Source organism: Lithobates pipiens, unplaced genomic scaffold (genome assembly GCF_037356315.1).
Source record: "Lithobates pipiens isolate NorthernLeopardFrog02 unplaced genomic scaffold, aLitPip1_a1.2 Scaffold_25, whole genome shotgun sequence".
Lineage (NCBI taxonomy): Eukaryota > Metazoa > Chordata > Amphibia > Anura > Ranidae > Lithobates > Lithobates pipiens.
The window spans coordinates 158,048,229-158,070,668 of NW_027507787.1; the positions used below are offsets into that span (position 1 = coordinate 158,048,229).

Sequence of the window (22,440 nt, forward strand, 5' to 3'; positions counted from 1 at the left end):
ATTAAAGCCTAACCCTGGCCAAATGTATTTTTTTTTCTTGTGGAGAGAACAAGGCAGGGTTACAAGCTCTATTTCCTTCTGTGCTAGGACTATTTCCCCTCATTTCCTGCCTGCACAGGAAGTGAAGGGAAATCTCACACAAAAACAAAACTCATTTTTTATAAAGTTGGGAAGAGTTAAAACTATTTTATTGCTGTCTGTGCTTTCCAGTCGGTGTCAGAGAATCAGAAAGTGAGACAGAAATAAAATAGTAATTCTTTCCCTCTTTATCCAAAGCTAACAAATATATCTGGAGTTGGGCTTAATTTGAAAGCAAATTGAATTGCTGTATACAACTTACTAAGGCTGGCCATAGACAGAGCAATTTCCTTTCCTGCAACCACGGGAGCTGTCCCTGCCGGGAGAACACAGCTGTTATAGCTGCAAGTAATAATCGCATGTAAGATCCGACAGGCTGGTTGTACCCAAGTTGACTGATCAAGCAACTTGGGTACATTCAGCCTGCCCATACATGGTTCATTCAGCAGGAACTGCCCGAGGCTGAAACCCTCTATGGCAGGCTTTAGACAGTAGTCTCCATGTAAATGCTACCCTTTTTTGTGCTTTATCTAAAGCTTACTGTTCCCCGACAGTGGCATTTTTAAATATTGCTCTTCCCTTCCCCCAACTTTTTTCGGCAAAGCACTGAAATGAAAACATGCTAAAATGACTTCTATGAGAGTAAAATACAATCTAAAACAAACACTGTTGCAGGCAATTGCCTGGATTGAGGTAATCTATGAGAGCACATCAACAATGACAGCCTCAAAGACCTCAGCTCACTACAGTGAGATGGTCAAAGAATGGATCGCAATATTGGCGCAACTTACAAAGTTGAACGTAGTATGTGTCTAAGAGACAGTCCTGCATACAGACGGAACACATAGGCACCCACACACTGACTGATCATCTACCACTAGCTGGGATGCGAAGGCAAACTAACATTTAGTGCATATGCTATCGGACACGTAAGAATAAATTCTAGAGGGGTCAGTTTTGTTTCAAGATGGCTAAAATGTTCAAACCCCAGGAGTGTAACTACAAGGTGGAAGACAGTCAAGCCTCAGCTGTATATAGGAGTACACAATGGCATGACTACAAAATACATTTAGAGTGGAGCATCATTTTTAGTCCATAGTATGGAAAGACACACGTCATCTCCACTTTGTGATCCATATCAAAATTGGGTAATTTTATAGCTTGCAGTCCCATTTGAATGTATTTAATTCCAAGTTTCAGTTAACTCATTGAGTTTATTCTTTTAAAAAGAAACTCAAAACTACAGCATACAATTTTCTAATCTAGTGTTTCAGATGAGGGGGACAATATATAATATTAATTGAAACCAATAGCTTCAATAACATCTATATGGCTGTTATGGAAATCTATATTAGATACATGAAAAATGAGACACTTCACTCTCTAGTTTATTATATCTCTTTGAAGGCTCTCACAGTGGGATTTACATGTAGTATTTTGTGTTTTTTTATCCTGTCCCAATAAACCAGAACAGTGGTGTCACCTTCCCCTAACAGAACTCTACAATTACACAATACAGCCAAATGTTTGTGAACACCTGATCATCATACCTACTATATGCATGAAAGTATGTGGGCCCCCCTTCAAATGATTGAGCTCAGGTGTTTCCAGTGAAAGGTACTGTTAATTCTGCAGCTTACAATTACATTTTAGACAAATATCCGCTTCCAACCTTGTGGTAGCAGTTTTCAGGAAGGCCCTCTTTTGTTCCTCCATGACTGTGCCCCAGTGCTCCAAGCCAACACCAAAAAGACATGGTTTGACCAGTTTGGTATGGAGGAACTCAAATGACCTACACAAAGCCCTGACCTCAACCCTACTGAACATCTTTGGGATGAACTGGAACACCGATTGTGAGTTAAGTCTTCTTATCCAACATTAGTACCTAACCTCACAAATGCTCTTCTAATTGAATGAGTGGCATTTCTCAAAGACATACTTATTGGGATGCCCAACAAGCTTGTCTATGTGTGATAATCAAGTGTCCAAATCTGTTGCCCATATTGTGCATTTGCTAATTCTGCATTATGGAGAATCCATCTGGGTTGAGTGACACCATCATTAATCTTTGTAAAACCTCAACAGTTGGGCAGACCAGAAAATTTTGATATATTGTAAAGTCATATAAGATTCAACTTGTCTGTAACCATTCATAACTGAAATATAAATTTTTGGGTAACGTAATCCTTAAATTGAGAATAACTTTCAAGCAGGCAAATCAGGTTAAAAATAAGGCAATTGATTACCTGTGTTTTGGAGAAAGCACAAAGCTGGAAGGTGCAAAGTTCAACCTATCCCTATCTTTATTGCTAACAATAATTTAAATTTTTGTTATACTATTTTTCAAGTGGAATCTAGAAACAGTATATGTTTTAAAGTAGATGTAACCACATTTTTTTTAAATATAATGTTGTTATCAGTTGTCACCCCAGAACAGGAAGTGTCTGACCATGACCCTTCATGGCAGTGGCACCAGGTATTATTTTAATATAAGCTGCAGATTTAAAAGATTGAAAAGTTACATTAACATGTTAACAATTATATGATATTTTAGTGATTGGGTTTATATATATTTTAAGTATTTTTTAGATTGATAATGTGAAACTTGAAACTGTAGCCTTATAATGTTCTAATCTGATATATTTCTGTTAAATTTCCAATTGTATTGGATATAATACACAAATGCATTTATGTTAGATCCCATTTCAAAAACATTAACAATTTAATTAAAAAAAAGAAAGATCAGATATGGAATATAAAAATAAAGGGAGTTAGGGGAGGATTCAGTTATTAGTGGAAATCAAATATACAATATATGTGATTTGCAGTTCCACAGCGAGTCCCTGTTATTTTTTTTTTTTAACTAGAGGGAAGTTTAAAACTTTCTAGGAAAATTATAAACCAAATTTCACAACTCCCAGCTGAAAAAAAAATATCAACTGCCCCCGCCCCTCTAGCTGATGAGGAATATCTTGTATATTGTTTGTGTTGACTAGAGAAAGGGCTAGAAGGCAAATCAACCATATTACTTTGCCTAGCCCATCCACTAGACACAATGAGTGCTAGATCCTTAATTTGGGGGGGGGGGGGGGGGGACAAGGAGGGAGAAAAAGTTGGCTGCACTCCAGGAAAGTACAAATGTTAAAACTTTATTGTTCAGGTCAAACAAGCAAAGAGTACTCTCCTGGAACCTCTTCTTCTGACTTGCTTCACTTACAAAGCTGTGCATAATAGTGGGGGTGTTTAGCACTTGGGTCTTGGGGTGGGTGACGTGACCCAGGGCTTGGGAGCAGTGCACATTACATTTTTGTCTAGGGAAAAGACAAGTTTAGTGATTTTTTTTTTTCTAACTGCCAAGAGTTAGTCTTTAAAGAAATCTTGTTGTCAATAGGAAAGGTGTTACAATCTTCTTTTTTGCACACCCCTACTGTTCACGTAGGAGCAAAGCATCTAAAACCACCATGAAGTTATGGATCATAAACTTTTTTCCCCTTGTTCAGACTTTCTCAGGTAAGGCTTGCTGAGGGGAAAGGGTGGCCACAAAATCATTTTCTGCACATTATCTCAGCAGTTAGGAACATAGGGAAACTATAAAAAATAGGCTTCTAATAAGGGATTGTAGTTTTCCAAAAATTATAATGGGTCGTCTGACCAGTTTACATACAAACTATTTTATATTTTCGATACAAATATTGCTTAATGGTGGTCTTTAAATTATAACATACTTGTAATTGGTCACCGTTCATCTCATAAGTGTCCCCATTAGTGGATATTTAACCAGTAAAACTCTCTGTAAACAGGGGAAGTCCAAAAGAGATGAAATAAAAAAAAAGTACAGACGCTCAACTAGAGAACCTGCTGAAGGGGCCACCTTCCAGATCCATGGTGCTTGTGAACTCCCAAACAAATGGTGGTCAGAGAAGACTGCTGGTATTTGAAAGCCCTAGAACATTTGAAGACCAGTATGTGTGGGTCCTGGATAAGGCTGGCTTCATAAACCTACAATACTTCTCCAAAATACTTTGGCGTTGAAACCAGCAGACAGGCCAGCATCAATAATCTGTAAGGTATCTCCTTTTAGAAAAAAGTCTTCTAGGTGCCAAATTAAGGCAAATAATATGTCATCAAGTTCTGAGCCTAAAAAAATACAACCACAGAGCTAGATAGAGTTGTGCTCAAGTTAGACCCTGGTAATCTCCAGTATTACAAAAGTTGGGTGATCTTCAAGTAATTGTACGATTGTATGCTGGCTGGAACATTTGGGTCCAGCATGTGGATAAAAGTTCCCAACGCTTGTGCAACTCATGGTTGGAGGATGAGATCGAAACCAAGAGTGGACCACTGATAACTGCCAGCAGAAAGTATAATCCACGCCCGTGGTTCGTCGTGTCAGTTGGCCTTCCGGAATGGGTTCTATGAGTGGTACGCCAGATTAATGGAAGCACTGGAGTAACCCTCATCACTGGCTGCACTCTGCATGCTATTGTGGTCATCCAGGTCACTGATGCTGGTGCTACTGGAACTGTCCACTTCCAGGGGAGAGAATTCCGTGCTCTCAATGTCCACTTCAATTTCTTCTGCAGAAAATCAAACACTTGTGTTAATAGTCACTCACTTGGCAGCACAGTTTACTTAGCACTACACATACAGAAATTGTTATTTTCCAAGATCCACACAGACTCTAATATACTACATGTTCTGGACAGCAAAAATAACCATTGCAACTTCTTGAAAAAGGCCAGTGATTGATTTAGTCCTAATGAAGCGAAAGCTTACCTGGATCATGTTACACAAAAAGCTAGTCAGTGTCCTGCGGGACAAACAATCCCAATTTGAAAGGATATGGACCTACTGGCTCTCTTATCTTCAGGTCTCAGACACCTAAGGCTGATACTGGTTCAATGGCTGGATGGGATTCTGGACGGGTGGACTCTCATTCTCTACTTGCTCTTTCCTTGTTTTGTCCTCTCCCTTTTTCTTTACTTGTTTTTTTTTTATTGTCCTTGGTGCTTTATTTTTTTTTGGGGGGTCACCTGCACCTCACCCCCCCCCCCACACACATCGATGGAGATGCAGGGCCACCATCCCTGCACTTGCCCTGCATCTCCATTCTCCTCGGCTTTACAGCGGCTTCCACTGCGTCTACTTCTCCAATACGAGCGCTTCTCCTCTTGGCCAATCGGGTCTCAGGGCCCGCTTCCTAAATGGCTGGGAGGAGAATCAGGAAGACAATAGCAAATATTATTTTGCTACTATCACACGAGTGAGTGGGCTTGGGGCGCAGTGCCCTTTTTTGAAGCCAATTAGAGCTTCAGGCTCTAATCATGTGCTTCTAAAGAAAAAAAAACCCATTGGAATCGATGCGTCCGGCGCCCTGCATATAGATTAGAGGCTGCGTGCACAGATTAGGAGGACGGAGCCCCTGCGCCCCGTATGGACGTGCTACCACTGGTTGTAATTGGACTAAAGTGGAGTAAAAAACATCAACTCAAAAAAAAAAAAAAAAAGATTATCCATGGCTCCCAAGCCAGGAGACTCATCCTTGTCCCAAGCTTTCTGTGGATCCAAGAAAAGAAAGCTGATGACCCACCATTGAAAATCTTGTAAAGCTCGTAACGTTTGTCCTTGTCCCAAACTTTCCATGGATCCAAGAAAAGAAAGCTGATGGCTCACCGTGGGAATCCTTTTTAGTAATAATTATTTTAAAGGAACAGGCAGCAGTAACCCTAACTTGAGAACTGTCCAATACATCAAAGTTTTACTTAAAAGGATTCTCATGGTGAGCCATCGGTTTTCTTTTCTTGGATCCATGGAAAGTTTGGAACAAGGACAAGCCTTACGAGCTTTACGAGATTTTCTACGGTATGACTTGTCTAAGGTATTAATAACTGAATGCCTTGCCTATGGTGTTACAGACAGATGTAAAGCTTTTAGCAAGCTTGGGGTGGGTTAGATCCTTTGTCAGGTATTTATTGCTGGGTCCCCACTGGGGAGCATTCCCATCATTTTCTAGTTTTAACTGGGGTTTCACATTAGGAATATTTTTTTTAAACGGTATACCAATTTGAAACCATCATGATTCAATCTAATCATCCTGGAACTAGTCAAGCAGAATCCCGTCTTACCTCGCTCAGAGTCAGATCTTTCAGATGACATAGTGGAGCCGACGCTGTCTGTGCGTACCCGCTCTGGTTCCTGACCAGTCTGCAGTTGCTCCAGCCTCCTCTTCAGGTAGCGTTGTTCCCGTTCCAATGTATCCAGTTGGTGTTGGCCCTTCCGTGATGTTTCTTCAAGTTTCTGTAGGAACCAACATTTAATAGAGTGATTTTTTTTTTTTATCATGTCAAGACAAAAAAAATCCAATTTTTTTTAAACATTTTTTTTGTGTAAGTTAAACATGAGTTTCAAATTTAATTTGAATGGCTTTTCGTAGATGGCTGTTTTCATGCGTTCAGTGCCCGGACAAGGTCATCCAGTGACAAGGGCTAAGATTCCAAACTGCACTGGGGGGGGGGGGGGGGGGGTATAGCGGTGCATGCAGCACTGAAACACACTTTAATGTACACAGTTGATCCTGCGTTACAATATGGGGCTAATAGTGATGTAAAAAAATGCCTCGGCATCGACTTTTGCTGCGTTTTGCATTTGAACACATGCATTTTTAACAGCATCATGTTTGAATGCAAAAGACAAAGTTTGACACTGCTTACACAAGTCCTAAACTAGCTAATTTTCACATCTTTCCAGGCTTTCCATAGCTGCTTTGCCAAAAAAATAAAAATAAAATTGTATACAGACCTATCTAAAGCTAAGATTAACACACACACACACTTCAGTTGTACTTACCTTAATGTGTACTTTGGCTTTATTTAACAGCCCCAACGTTGTGTGCCTAGAGCTGTCTGGTTCTAGAGGAATGAGTGACTTTAGCCGTTCTAGACACAGACGTAAATGAGCCCTCCTGTAGAACAAAGAACAAGGATCATAAGTAACATTGCAGGGTGGATAAAAATCAATTAAGTTTTTTTTTTTAAATCTAAAAAATGTGATATTTTTTTATTTTAATCAGATTTTTTATCAATTTTAATAAAACGCTTTTGGAGTAAAAATCTAAAGATCATTTTCTATTTAAGATACATTAATAATTGAGTTTATTCAGCTTTAAATGGAGCTTAGTTATGTAGAATGAGGCTGTATATTCTGCAATATTTTCATTTTTGGTAAACTCATTCAATGAATCCAAGCTCTGCAAGCTGAAATTACATACACTGCATTAATGACTTCACACAATTTTTTTGGTTGTAACAAAATGTGGAAAATTTCAAGGGTTATACTTTTTCAAGGCACTGTATATATATACACACTATATTACCAAAAGTATTGGGATACCTGCCTTTACACGCACATGAACTTTAATGGTATCCCAGTCTGAGTCTGTAGGGTTCAATATTGAGTTGGCCCACCTTTTGCAGCTATAACAGCTTCAACTCTTCTGGGAAGGCTGTCCACAAGGTTTAGGAGTGTGCCTATGGAAATGTTTGACCATTCTTCCAAAAGCACATTTATGAGGTTAGGCTCTGATGTGGACGAGAAGGCCTGGCTCGCAGTCTCCGCTCTAATTCATCCCAAAGGTGTTCTATTAGGTTGAGGTCAGGACTCTGTGCAGTAATGTCAAGTTCCTCCATCCCTAATTTGCTCATCCATGTCTTTACAGACCTTGCTCTGTGCACTGGTGCACAGTCATGTTGGAACAGGAAGGTGTCATCCCCAAACTGTTCCGTGTTGAGAGCATGAAGTTGTCCAAAATGTCTTGGTTTGCTGATGCCTTAAGAGTTCCCTTCACTGGAACTAAGGGGACAAGCCCAACTCCTGAAAAACAACCCCACACAATAATCCCCCCCTGCACCAAATGATTTGGACCAGTGCAGAAAGCAAGGCCCATAAAGACATAGATGAGCGAGTTTGGGGTGGAAGAACTTGACTTTCCTGCACTCCTGACCTCAAACCGATAGAACACCTCTGGGATGAATTAGAGTGGAGACTGTGAGCCAGGTCTTCTCGTCCAACACCAGTGCCTGACCCATAGCTCCCAACTGTCCCTGATTTTGAGGGACTGTCCCTGATTTGGAACAAAGTCCCTCTGTCCCTCTTTCTTACTGATTTGTCCCTTATTTTGGTCTGATCTATATAGTTATATATAAAATGCACGTTTTATCTTTCAAAAAGTGTTTCCCAGTGCTAAAACTTTCAGACAATTTCTAAATTGCTGTATCTGTAAATCTAAAAAGCCAATATAAAGGAATAATAGTGGTAAAATAAGCACTTCGGGGTTTAACTAATAATTTTGTTTGTATATTTCTCCTTTGAGGGGGTGTGGCAAGGGGTGTGTCCTTACCTACATACTTTTACTAACAGGTGTCCCTCGTTCCCATCTCAAAAAGTTGGGTGGTATGCCTGACCTCATAAATGAACTTCTGGAAGAATGGTCAAATATTCCCATAGGCACACTCCTAAACCTTGTGGAAAGCCTTCCCAAAAGAGTTGAAGCTCTTATAGCTGCAAAGGATGGGCCAATTCAATATTGATCCCTATGGACCAAGACTGGGATGCCATTAAAGTTCATGTGAGTGTAAAGGCAGGAGTCCCAATACTTTTGGTAATATAGTGTGTGTGGGTGGGTGTATGTATATATATATATATATATATATACACACACACACACACACACACACACACATACACACACACAGTATATACTGGGGATATGCAATTAGCGGACCTCCAGCTGTTGCAGAACTACAATTCCCATGAGGCATAGCAATATACTGACAGCCACAAGAATGACACCCAGGGGCTGAGGCATGATGGGACTTGTAGTTCTGTAACAGCTGGAGGTCCGCTAATTGCATATCCCTGGACCTTATCACAAACTGCAAAGTAGATATGGCGGGACTGAAAACTGCAAACTCCCTGCAGTTTCAAATGACCTGAAACATCCACAATACTCCTGGCAGCCAGAGGCCATGTGACTTAGCTTGCCTGGGCTTTAGGTCACATGAGGGAGCTTTAGGAACATCTATTTTCTACAAGAAGAATGAGGAAGAAAAAAGTAAAAGCAGGAAGATTACTTTTCATGGGAGTCATATAGGTCTATTTATAAAGCAGCAAATGTGACTTTCATCAGACATTGTCTGGTGGAGAATGATATACAGTCAGGCCGCGTACACACGCGCGGACTGTTCGCCCAACTTTGTCCGTCCAACAGTTTCGGCAAACAGTCCGCTCAAACTTAGCATGGACGGACATGGCCACACACGACGTACGAACAGTTTGCTGAAACCGTGCGCGATGACGTGAACGGCACGTACGACGGGACGAAAAATACGACGTCCTATACACTGCATTATAGCTTTCGGCGTGAAAATCCTTTCTGAGCATGCGCGCAACTTTGTTTGACGAACAAGCCTACACACGAGCGGACTGTTCGCTGAAACAAGGTTTCAGCGGACAGTTTTACGGAATTTCCGAAAAACCTTGTCCGTCCAACTGTCCGCTGAAACTGTCCGCTGAAAGCCCACACACGAGCGGACTGTCCGCCCAAACACTGTTCAGCGGACAAAGTTGGGCGAACAGTCCGCCCGTGTGTACGCGGCCTTACATGGACTTGGAGGATTCTCCTGCAGAGAATATTTGCTAAATATCAGATTCACTGCTTTATAAAGATAGTATGCCCCATCATAATCATCCCTTCTTAATGTGAAGGTTTACTGTTATGTATGTATTTTATTATTATTATTATTACTATTATTATATGCTGAATTTTTATATAGCTTATTTTTTCCACAGCTATTTCCAAACTGTGGTTTACATTTTTTTGGGGGGAAAGTGGCTAAACTTCTGTGGAGTCATTTTATATGAAGGCTTTATCTGTAGCGTGCATACTGCGTACGCCACCCCTGGCACGTCCGCCTCCTGCGGCCTGCTGCCAAGCCACTTGTTTCAACTTAACACCTTCCTGGCCAGGCGCACATGACTCAAAGACGTTGGATGGCCGGTTAATAAATGCTCTAACAATATACAAAATTTTCATACACCGATTAATAAAAACAAAATGAAATCTTTGTTGACCGCTCAAATGGCCGTATAGTAAAACCCATACACATGTGAATCGTATAAGATACAACTTATTACATTATTATTCAGATGTTCATCTTTTTATTAAAAACAACCTAAAAGCCTTCATCATTGAAATGACTTTCCAACCATTAATAATATGGCAAAAAGAATGCCGGAAACTCGATTGCTTCTTCTTAAATCTTTATTGAGCACAGACAGCAGTGAGACATCAAAACGCTTATGCCCCATACACACGGTCGGACATTCCAACAACAAAATCTATCGGATTTTTTCCGACGGATGTTGGCACAAACTTGTCTTGCATACACACAGTCGAAAAAAGTTGTCAGAAAATCCGATCGTTCAGAACGCGGTGACGTAGAACATGTATGACGGGACTATAAAGAGGGCAGTAGCCAATAGCTTTCGTCTCATAATTTATTCTGAGCATGCGTGGCATTTTGTCCGTCAGAATTGTCTACACACGATCGGAATTTAAACGTTCGGATTTTGTTGTCGGAAAATTTTAGATCCTGCTCTCAAACTTTGTATTTTGGAAATTTCCGACGGAAAAAATTCAGATGGAGCCCACACACGATCGGATTTTCCAATAACAAGATCTGATCGAATATTTTGCGTCGTGTGTACAAGACATGACATGTTTCGGCAAAAGCTTTCCGAGGAAGGCTTTTGCCGAAACATGTTAACGTTTTGATGTCGAAACTGCTGTCTGTGCTCAATAAAGATTTAAGAAGAAGCAATCTATCCATAATTCTTTTTGCAATTTTGATGTGTGGGACACAATGGCCTGGCCTTATAATTTTCTTTTACAATTATTTTTTTATGAAAAAAAAGGAGAAACTTTTTTTATTTTGTGAAATATCAGGGGTCTAAACAGGGGGAATATGGGCCACACGGGGTAATTAGGGCACACCCTGTATGCACACCTATGGTGAGGGCCTACAATCCATTCACTCATTAAGGCCCCGACACAAAATGTTGGTGGATCGAAAGCACGTTGTACAATCAGGTTAGTAGTAGTTGTACTGTTGATTTAGCTAAAGTGTTAACTAAATGAAACATAGAAAAGTGATGGCAGAAAAAAGACCAAATGGTCCATGGAGTCTGCCCCTTTTTCCTTTATTTTTTTCTATATAATTTATACATGTTTTTGTATTTTTTGTTAACTTTTTTTTAAAGAGGATCCAGGCTACCAGCAGGTAAGTATAACATGTTTGTTATTTAAAAACAAAACACAAATCTATAAAAATGGGGTGATTAATTAGAGCGTGCCCAGGCACATCTAGCACACCCCTTGCGCACGCCTATCGTATACGGTGTTAGGTTACCTTTTTATTTTTTCTGAAAAGGTGAACAAACACTTTGAGTTTAAGGCCTCATTCACACAGCCGTAAAAAAAAAAAAAAAAGGCATATACAAGTGTTTTTTTAATTACAGATCTGAATGGTGCTGCAATGGAGCCATTTACACAGGTACATAACCTGAGCTGCGTAACACAGAATCCAAAAATCCGCATCTAAGAAAATGCGTTTTACGTGCTTACGCACATATATGCATGTATACACGTTTTTAAGTGCGTAAATTAAGTCTAAATAAAGGGGGAAAATAAATGATTATAAAACAATTTATGTACACATACGCGTAGTTTTTCGGTTAAATCAGGGATCTCCAAACTATGGCCCTCCAGCTGCTGCAGAACTACACATCCCATGAGGCATTGTAAAACTCTCACATTCACAGATTTGACTAGGCATGATGGGAATTGTAGTTCCTGAATAACTGGAAAGCCACAGTTTGGAGACCCCTGGTTTAAACGCATCTATGTAGTTACACAGGAACTTTTCTCCTAGAAAACACATGTATAATAACATCAGTAACATTTTTGTGAATGAGGCCTTAGACTTATATAATTTTATACATATAAAGTTCTTCAGATAGATGCAGCTGTCAGAATGTTATCAGACAGGTTCATTTTCATCCATTGGCCTTATAAGAAAAAAAAATGGCAATAAAAAGCTAATCAGCTGAAAAAATAATATAAAGAAAATACAAAGAAATGAAAAAGAGAATTAGCTCTGATTAACAGACAGGGCATGCTGGGTATTGCAGTGCCGTGGGAGATTCCACAGCTCACTCCTCCTGCTCCACCCCTCTGCAGTACAAATTTAGATCTGTTCTATTTTTGAAAATGAACACAAAACCGCAAGAAAAAAAAAAAGGTTTTGACTCTTTTCCAGAGAGAGACACATGACTCCGGCCTGAAGTGCAGAGGGGGAGGTCGGGACTTTGTCTACAGTGATTTTAATTACATCGGCATGTTCTGTGCAAGTTCCTTCTTCAGCCTTCCTCAACCGCCTTACCCTGACTGAACCCTCGACATACAGTGCCTTGAAAAAGTATTCATACTCCTTGGCATTTTCCACATTTTGTCATGTTACAACCAAAAATGTAAATGTATTTTATTGGGAGTTTATGTGGTAGACCAACACAAAGTGGCACATAATTATGAAGTGGAAGGAAAATAATACATGTTTTTCAAAATTCTTTACAAATATGTGAAAAGTGTGGCGTGTATTTGTATTCAGCCCCCCTGAGTCAGTACTTTGTAGAACCACCTTTCACTGCAATTACAGCTGCAAGTCTTTTTGGGGATGTTCTTTGCACATCTAGAGATGTTCAAAGCATGGGATTTTTTTTTTTTATAACCTAACCCTGCCTTAAACTTCTTTAACAACTTCATCCCTGACCTGTCTAGTTTGTCCCTTGGCCTTCACGATGCTGTTTGTTCATTAAGTTTCTCTAACAAACCTCTGAAGACTTCACAGAACAGCGAAATTACTGAAATTAAATTACACACAAGTGGTCTCTCTTTACTAATTAGGTCTAGGACTTCCGAAGGTAATTTGTTATACTATATTTTAGTTAGGGGTATCAGAGTAAAGGGGGCTGAATACAAAGGCACGCCACCCTTTTCACATATTTATTTGTAAAAAATGTGGGAAACCATTTATCATTTGCCTTGCACTTCATAATTATGTGCCACTTTGTGTTGGTCTATCACATAAAATACATTTAAGTTTTTGGGTGTAACATGACAAAATGTGGAATATTTCAAGGGGTATCGCTGGAGCCAGGTGAGTATAGATCCGCTTTATGTACGCCTGTGTGAAAGAGGCCTAAAGGCTTATTTAAATGGATGAAGAGGGCCGTACATCATAAGAAAATGTGTCTATTTCTTCACCCAGGAGTCAAAGGTATTTGTGTCAAATCAATGACAGGCTGCGGTTGTACACTGGTAACTGCACATCCAAGCATTTACATGCATACAGGAACAGACGTACAGCCTTGACCCACACTCTCTGGTCCCAGCAACGCACATTCGTCCCTGTACATAGGTAGATGCTCAGATGTGCATCAGGTAGGCTGTATGGGGTCCCATAATTCCTAATGGTGGTGTGGAATGTCTTACAAATTTGACACCAGCATGGTTTCTGAAGGTTATATGCTGAAGCCAGTGAGGCACTATCAATGTCGCAACGTAAATGTCTGCGTGTTTTTCTGAATATTTGTGTGGCTCGGATTTTACGTCTTCCAATAAATAAACATGTAATTTTTTAGGAACATCCGTCAGGTTTGAGGTGCCCTGTGTGGAATCACACTTCAAAATAAACCTCCCTTTTCAAAAATTCATGTTCCCCTCAGCAGGGCTTTCATCTTCGTATATGAAGCAGAAGTGGCTGCTCTGGTGTGGGCAGCCGTTGCACACATGAAAGCCCCAACTCCTACCACCATATAAGAATTACTTCTCAAACACGTAGCCAGGAAGTCATCTGCAATCTCACCGCATTCACCACTTCCTTCACCTGCCATGTCATTCAGGAACCTGCTTCTTATACAACAGACCCTTTTCTCAGGATAAAAGATGGCTCAGTTTGGCCGCTTTAAACGACAAATTGGCCTGGTTTCTATGGGCAACATGGGCAAGTGAAAGTATAAATAATAACTCCTTTAAAAGGTTGATGCAGCTCGTCTCAGTCAACTCTAACTCAAGTCAACTCATGTTTTTGTACAGGACAGTGTATTGTGGAAGCAGCCATCTTGACAACACCAGCCCAATATTTTCTTGATGCATGGCAGGCTGTAATCTCCTCCTAGCTCCAAAGAAAATGGATATTTTGCTGTAAATGGTCACTTTAAAAGACTAATTGGACTGGTTGCTATGGGCAACATAGATAGCATTCACACATTTTTAAATTTGAGGCCTAGTAAGCTGGAAAGCCAATCCAGGCCAACTTGTTTCAGAGTGTTGTCTTTATTTGTGAGAGTTCAACGTGAAAGACAGCAGCCATTTTGTCTCTCAAGTTAGGGTTAGTTCACCGTTGCCAAACTGCCAATTAATGGCATCTGTAGATTTAAAAAAAAAAGTGCAGTTTTAACCAAAGTTCTATAATGCTCTTGTTATAGGTTTAGGCCATTTACACTTGAAGCCTGAGTGGAAAACTGCTAGGACCTTGCTAAGAGAAGCCAATTTGTTAGGCCCCTTTCACACTGGGGCGGTGCGGGCGTCGGCAGTAAAGCAATGTTATTTTTAGCGGTGCTTTACTGTCGTTTTAGCGGGGGTCTGCGGGCGCTAGCGGGGGAAAAAGGGTTAAAACCACCGGTGGTATAGCCACGCTGCCCCATTGATTTCAATGGGTAGAAGCGGTTTAGGAGCGGTGAATACACCGCTCCTTTCACCGCTCCAAAGATGCGGCTAGCAGGACTTTTTTCACCGTCCTGCTAGCACACCGCTCCAGTGTGAAAGCCCTTGGGCTTTCACACTGGAGTGAAAGGGGCCGTTTTTTTCAGGCGCTACATAGGTGCTATTTTTAGCGCTGTATCGCCTGAAAACCGCCCCAGTGTGAAAGGGGTCTTACTGTTCACCTCAGAGCTAATGCATCAGGGGAGAGAAGCTGCATGTGAGGGGGTTTGAATCAGAGAATGCACTCACTCCTCTGATTGTGAAAGTGAACAGCTGGGATTCATTAAGCAATATCCAAAAAGTTTTCCACTGAGGCTTCATGAGGTACAGTATGTAAATTGCCTACATAGTAGGGGCATTATTCAACTTTGATCAAAGATACACAGCTTGTTTTTATCTACAGATGTCCTTTACCTACATTAGGTTGTTTTTTGGTAAAGGTTAACTATGCCTTTAAGACCCCTTTCACAGTGGGGCCATGGCCACATTAGTGGTAAAGCACTGCTTGTTTTAGCGGCACTTTACAGCTGTTTAAGCTTTTCGGCCACTAGCGGGGCATTTTTGACCCCCAAGGAGGGGTTAAAAACTCCTGTGTTGCAGCGCTTTAGAAGTGCTTTTCAGGTGCTTCAGAAGAGTTGCCTATTTATTGCAATGGGCAGGGGCATGTTGGGAGCGCTGTATACAGTGCTCCCAACCCATCCCAAGGATGTGGCTTGCAGGAATTTTCCAAACGTCCCACAAGCGCACCACCCAAGTGTGAAAGCACCCATTGCAGAGAATGGGAGGCAGTTTTCAGACACTCTTTCCAGCACTAAAATGCCTGAAAACTGCCTCATTGTGAAAGGGGTCTAAAAGAAAGCTTTATAATGTAAAGAGGTGACCATTTCATCTTGAAAGTTGAATAATTTTCCTGTAAATTACAACTTATTATGGAAAGCAGCCATCAAAAGGATTTCTTTTCACATGAATAACTATACGTGATAGCGGCGATCATATTGTCTTGCAACTGCCATGCTGTCTCTGAACATCAGAGTTTATTTCAGACAGTGGCAGCCATCTTGCCTCACAAGCTAAACTTTGTTTTATGTACATCACAGTGTATCATGGAGGCAGCCATTTTGACAACACCAGCCCAGTATTTTCTTGGTACATGACAGACTATGAAGGGTTAATTTTCTCCCAACTCTAAAGTGAACTGGCTATTTTGTTGTAAATAGACCCTATAAAGGATGAACCAGACAAGTTGCTATGGGCGACAAAGGCAACCTACACACACTTCTAAAGTTGTGGCCTAGTAAATTGTAAAGCCAAGCAAAACCAACTTGTCTCCAAGTGTTGTCTCTATACATGAGAGTTTGTCATGGAAAGCAGCAGCCATTTTGTCTTTCAATGTAATTGTCATTTTTTTTTTTTTTTTTTAAAGGAAGCTTTATGATTAAACAGGTGTCGATTATATCTCAAAAGCTAAATAGTTTCCTTGTAAATTATGACTTTTTGTGGAAATCGGCCATCTGAGGGATTTTTTTGCACATGACAGATCATCAGAAATGGTGGCAGTCATCTTGTCTCACATAGTTACGTAGTAGGTGAGGTTGAAAAAAGACACAAGTCCATCAAGTCCAACCCATGTGTGTGATTATATGTCAGTATTACATTGTATATCCCTGTATGTTGTGGTCATTCAGGTGCACCCCTCTGAGACTACCTCTTTTGGAAGGGAATTCCACATCCTTGGTGCTCTTACAGTAAAGAACCCTCTATGTAGTTTAAGATTAAACCTCTTTTCTTCAAATTTTAATGAGTGGCCACGAGTCTTGTTAAACTCCCTTCTGCGAAAACGTTTTATCCCTATTGTAGGGTCATCAGTATGGTATATGTATATTGAAATCATATCCCCTCTCAAGCAGAATATTCTAAGTTCAGTGCTCGGAACCTTTCCTCATAACTAATATCCTCCAGACTCTTTATTAGCTTTGTTGCCCTTCTTTGTACTCGCTCCATTTCCAGTACATCCTTCCTGAGGACTGGTGCCCAGAACTGGACGGCATACTCCAGGTGCGACCAGACCAGAGTCTTGTAGAGTGGGAGAATTATCATTTGATCTCTGGAGTTGATCCCCTTTTTAATGCATGCCAATATTCTGTTTGCTTTGTTTGCATGCCATTGCTGAGCCTATCATCTACTAGGACCCCCTGGTCCTTTCCCATCCTTGATTCCTCCAGAGGTTCGCCCCCCCCCCCCCAATGTATAGATTGCATTCATATTTTTGCAACCCAAATGCATTATTTTACAATTTTCTACATTAAACCTCATTTGCCATGTAGTTGCCCACCCCATTAATTTGTTCAGATCTTCTTGCAAGGTTTCCACATCCTGCAGAAAAGTTATTGCCCTGCTTAGCTTAGTATCATCCTCAAATACAGAGACTGAACTGATTACCCCACCCTCCAGGTCGTTTATAAACAAATTAAAAAGGATTAGTCCCAGGACAGAATCCTGGGGAACCTCACTACCCACCCCTGCCCATTCCAAGTACTCCCCATTTATCACCACCCTCTGAACTCGCCCTTGTAGCCAGTTTTCAATCCATGTACCCACCCTATGGTCCATGCCAACGGACCTTATTTTGTACAGTAAACGTTTATGGGGAACTGTAATCAGATGTAGGTGGTATCCACAATCTAGTAAAAGAATTAGGCCTTGTTCACACAGATGTACTTAAGCATACAACCATGGGAAGGGCTGTGTTCTCCCACGTAGGATGCATAGATGTTCCATGCATCCGTGTGCAGGCATTCCCCAGTCATATCAATTGGGATGCAGTGGTTGCACAGACACAACTGCAGCTCCCAATGTGGCATCTGTATGGGTATGGGTGCGGGTCCACGGCCCGAGCTCACACTGTTACACACTGTTACACGTACCAACTGCACACACACAAATGGGAGCAGCAGTTGTGTCCATGCAGTCGTTGCGTCCCAATTGCCATGAACAGGACTGTATGCTCCCAGATGCACAGAACACCTGTTCCACTCATGCAGGCAAATACGGCCATTCACATGAGTGTATGCTTAAAGTGGAACTTTATTCAGGAAATTAAGACCTGCTAGATCACTTCCAGCTGGCCCCTTCTGCAGGTATAAATGCAGATAAAAATAAGTGTCTATAATTTTTAAAATCCAGAACTACTATGGGGTTGATTTACTAAAGGAAAATAGACTGTGCACTTTGCAAAGTGCAGTTGCTCCAGAGCTTAGAAATTAGGTAAAGCTTCACTTTACAAATAACACCCAATCGCATGCAATGAAAATGAAAAATTGCATTTTTGCTTGCACATGATTGGATGATGTAAGTCAGAAGAGTTCTACCGCATTTACTAAGCTCTGGAGCAACTGCACCTGCACAAGTGTAGTCTTTTTGCCTTTAGTAAATCAATCTCACTGTTTCACCCTGCTCTGCACATGCTCAGTTGCTCTCCATTTTTAGGCATTTTTAGGCACTGACGAGTTTGTAGAGGCCAATCTGCTGACAGCCTTAAAGTGGAATTAAACCCTCCTATCCTTTACAGCCAAGGATCTTCAATTGCCATGGTTCTGCACATGTGGTCAGCTATGGCAGTTTGACAGTTTGGTTGAGGGCATTCCAGGTATGTAACGGTTTTTTGAAACTGTTAAATCCGATGGGTTTAGTTCTACTTTATGATTTACTGCTGTTCAGGGGCTCTGGGTTTCAGCAAAATGGCAGTCTCCAGCAAGAAGAACCAGGAGCAATGCCGGAGGCAATTTATAGCACATACTCATTTTGGTAACATCAATATTAATGTGGAATGTGTGTTTCTTGCTAAAGAACATTATTTTTTATCAAGTTGTTATGGACAAAGTTCCACTTTAAGCACTCCTGTGTGAACAAGGTCTCACTCCTTTAAACAGATGGGCACAGCCATCTTGTCTCACAAGTGTGTGACAGTGTATATTGGGGACTCAGTGTTTTCCTGGTGCAAATTATCATGGGAGCCTTCAGCCATCTGTTATCATAATTTGATCTCCCCTGAACCAAGATTAGAAAAAACATGTCCTTTATAGCAACAATCAAGCCAATAAAACAGCAGAGTCAATGGAATAAATCCTGTGACCCCTGACTGGCAAATTCCTAAAACCTCCTACATCCCATTAGCCCTCCCTAATTCTAAGCAAGACCATCATCCTCCCCGTCCTGGCCCCGGGCCCCTCGCTTCCACTGCCCACACATTCCCATGGCACTGAGGGGACAGCAGGAACAAGATGTCATTAGAGAAGTGCAAGGGTCAGAAATGATGTGCCCAGCGCTGTAACCCATAGCAACACGTCACAGGTCAGGTCACTGAACCTGTTTATTAGGAATTAAATATTGTAAAGAGCTGCTATATAAATACTGTATAATAATAATAATAGCAAAATGATAATAATAATCATCATCATCAATGATAATAATTAAAAAAAGATAATCCACAAATTGAACACATAGAGTAAAATTAGGCTTACCTATTTTTTTCTAATTCATTGTGTGTTGACCTGAAAAGGCAATAATAACATATTAATAACACTATAGAACAAATTGTGACAATACAAGATTATTTAACAATAAATTTAAAGTAGACATAGACATAAACCCTAAATAATGACATTTAGCTTGCTAACGCACTGTATATCATAGATCAATTAGCGGACCTCCAGCTGTTACAGAACTACAAGTCCCATCATGCCTCTGCCTCTGGGTGTCATGCTTGTGGCTGTCAGAATCTTGCTATGCATCATGGGACTTGTAGTTCTGCAATAGCTGAAGGTTCCCTAATTGCATATCCCTGTCATAGATAATTGACATGTTTTTAATAAAATGTCAGTTTTCTCCTATTTTTTATCCTTTGTTACATGTCAGTGCTGCTAATCCCCTGCAGCAGCTTATTGTCTCCATGCACCCCAGCAATGGCTGTATTATTTCTTAGGGAAGGTTTCCTGATGGTGACAACTGTGGACCATGCCTGTGTAATTTCCATCATAAGCTCATATGACAGGGTGACAACGCAGGAGCAATGTCACATGGGGGAATATGAGTTGTCACCCTCACCCACCCTGTCATCAAAGGTTATTTTAATGAAAGATGCAGATTTAAAGGGGGACTCTAGCCTTTCCTTCTGTCTTGTTCAGTTTTACAGGCTCCTCTCATGTATTGAAATAGCTTATTCTGATTTCACAAAAAAGTTGCGTTTAAAAGACCGCTGCACAAATACCATGTGATATAAAATATTGCAACTATCGCCATTTTATTCTCTAGATTCTCTGCTAAAAAATACATATAGTGTTTGGGGGTTCTAAGTAATTTTCTAGCAAAGAATACGCATTTTAACTTGTAAACACCAAATGTCAGAAAAATGGCTTAGCCATGAAAGGGATAAGGAATTTACTGGCAGAAAAAAAAAATGTTTTACTATCCAAAGTTAAAAACAACAAGGGCAGAAGATTTAATAGATGGAACGTTGAAAACATTACTGAAGTTCCGCTTTAAATGAATCTGTTAAAGCCGATATGAAGTTTAAGTGATTGGATTTACATCAACTTTGAATTTTAGTTTATTGAGCTCAGCTGAGTATTAAGTAGTGCAAAGCATTTCACAGCTCAGAAAACCCCCAAAAACTATTTGTGTCATTATTACAAAGTACAATTTTTGCTTTGCGGTGTAGGAACTCCGAAATGAACATCCTCCCTGTGAAGGGGTTAAGCCCTATCTGTGCTGAGCACTGTGTGTGACTCAGGAGTTCTTGTATGGTACAAAAAGTTCACTTGAGGTTACAACCGAGCGAAATAACAGGAAGGGAGGGGGACGGCGTGCTCGGGGTGGTCAGACTGTAGTACGCTTAAAGCTGCACACCACACAGATATATTAAAAAAAGAAAATTATTGCAGTTAAAGTGTATGCATCGCTAAATTCTCATCTAAGCTTTAATACTTTCACCGCTCAAAGCCATTTTTGGTTTATATTTAAAAAATCATTTTAGGCATGAAGATTACATAAAGCCCCTCAACATTATATATTTTCTGAAAACAGACACCATGTAAAATAAAGTAGTGGTAGTTTATATCAATATTGGCACAATATTACTTAATTGATTAGATGAGAGGTGGGAAGAGAAAGAGGGAGAAAGGGGAGAGAGAGAGGGAGAGAGAGAGAGAGAGAAAGAAAGAGGGAGAGAGAGAGGGAGAGAGAGAGAGAGAAAGAAAGAGGGAGAGAGAGGGGAGGAGAGAGAGAAAGAGGGGGAGAGAGAGAGGGGAGGAGAGAGAGAAAGAGGGGGAGAGAGAGGGGAGGAGAGAGAGAAAGAGGGGGAGAGAAAGGGGAGGAGAGAGAGAAAGAGGGGGAGAGAGAGAGGGGAGGAGGGAGAGAAAGAGAGAAAGAGGGGGAGAGAGAGGGGAGGAGAGAGAGAAAGACAGAAAGTGGGGGAGAGAGAGAAAGAGAGAAAGAGGGGGAGAGAGGGGGGAGGAGAGAGAGAAAGAGGGGGAGAGAGAGGGGAGGAGAGAGAGAGAGAAAGAGTGAGAAAGAGGGGAGGAGAGAGAGGGGAGGAAAGAGAGAAAGAGGGGGAGAGAGAGGGGAGGAGAGAGAGAGTGTGAGAAAGAGGGGGAGAGAGAGAGTGAGAAAGAGGGGGAGAGAGAGGGGAGGAGAGAGAGATAAAGAGGGGGAAAGAGAGGAAGATAAAGAAAGAAAGAGGGGGAGAGAGAGGGGAGGAGAGAGAGAGAGAGGGGAGGAGAGAGAGAAAGAGGGGGAGAGAGAGGGGAGGAGAGAGAAAGAGAAAGAAAGAGGGGGAGAGAGAGGGGAGGAGAGAGAGAGAAACAAAGAAAGAAAGAGAGAGAAAGAGAATGTAAGAAAGAAAAAAGGAAAGAGGAAGGGAGAGAGAGAAAAAGAGAGAGAGGGAGGGGAGAGAAGGAGGGGGGGGGGGAGAGAGAAAGAAAGAGAAAGAAAGAAAGAAAGAAAGAAAGAGGGGGAGAAAAAGAGAAAGAAAGAAAAGATGAAGGGAGAGAGAGAAAAAGAAAGAGGAAAGAGAGAAAGAAAGGAACAAGGGAGAGAGAGAGGGAGAAAGAAGGAAAGAGGGAGAGAGAGAGAGAGAGAGAGAGAGAAGGAAAGAGGGAGAGAGAGCGAGAAACAAGGAAAGAGGGAGAGGGAGAGAGAGGGGGGGAACAAGGAAACAGGGGGAGAGAGAGAGCGAGAGAGAGAAAGAAAGAAAGAGGGGGAGAGAGAGAGAGAGAGAGAGAGAGAGAGGGGGGAACAAGGAAAGAGGGGGAGAGAGAGAGAGAGCGAGAGAGAGAGAAAGAAAGAAAGAGGGGGAGAGAGAGAGAGAGAAAGGAAGAAAGTCAATATTTTTTGCTTCTGCTAACTGACTGGATGGGAAAACGAACTAATCCTTTCCCAGATACAATGACTCCCATATACATATGTGTTTCATCTGTACACTTTAGAAG

General features: G+C 41.1%; 1 protein-coding gene across 2 annotated transcripts in view; it reads right to left on the reverse strand.

Annotated features, from left to right (window-relative positions):
* Positions 1-3,694: 3,694 nt before the first annotated feature.
* Positions 3,695-22,440, reverse strand: part of MXI1 (MAX interactor 1, dimerization protein) — a 47,879-nt gene continuing 29,133 nt past the window's right edge. For both annotated transcript variants that reach the window (XM_077455066.1, XM_077455067.1), the window contains exons 3-6: positions 19,477-19,506; positions 6,925-7,039; positions 6,204-6,375; positions 3,695-4,655 (exon numbers count right to left, since the gene is read on the reverse strand). In XM_077455066.1, coding sequence (XP_077311192.1) covers positions 4,492-4,655; positions 6,204-6,375; positions 6,925-7,039; positions 19,477-19,506 — 481 coding nt within the window. In that variant the 3' untranslated portion in view covers positions 3,695-4,491. The remainder of the gene's footprint in view (positions 4,656-6,203; positions 6,376-6,924; positions 7,040-19,476; positions 19,507-22,440) is intronic.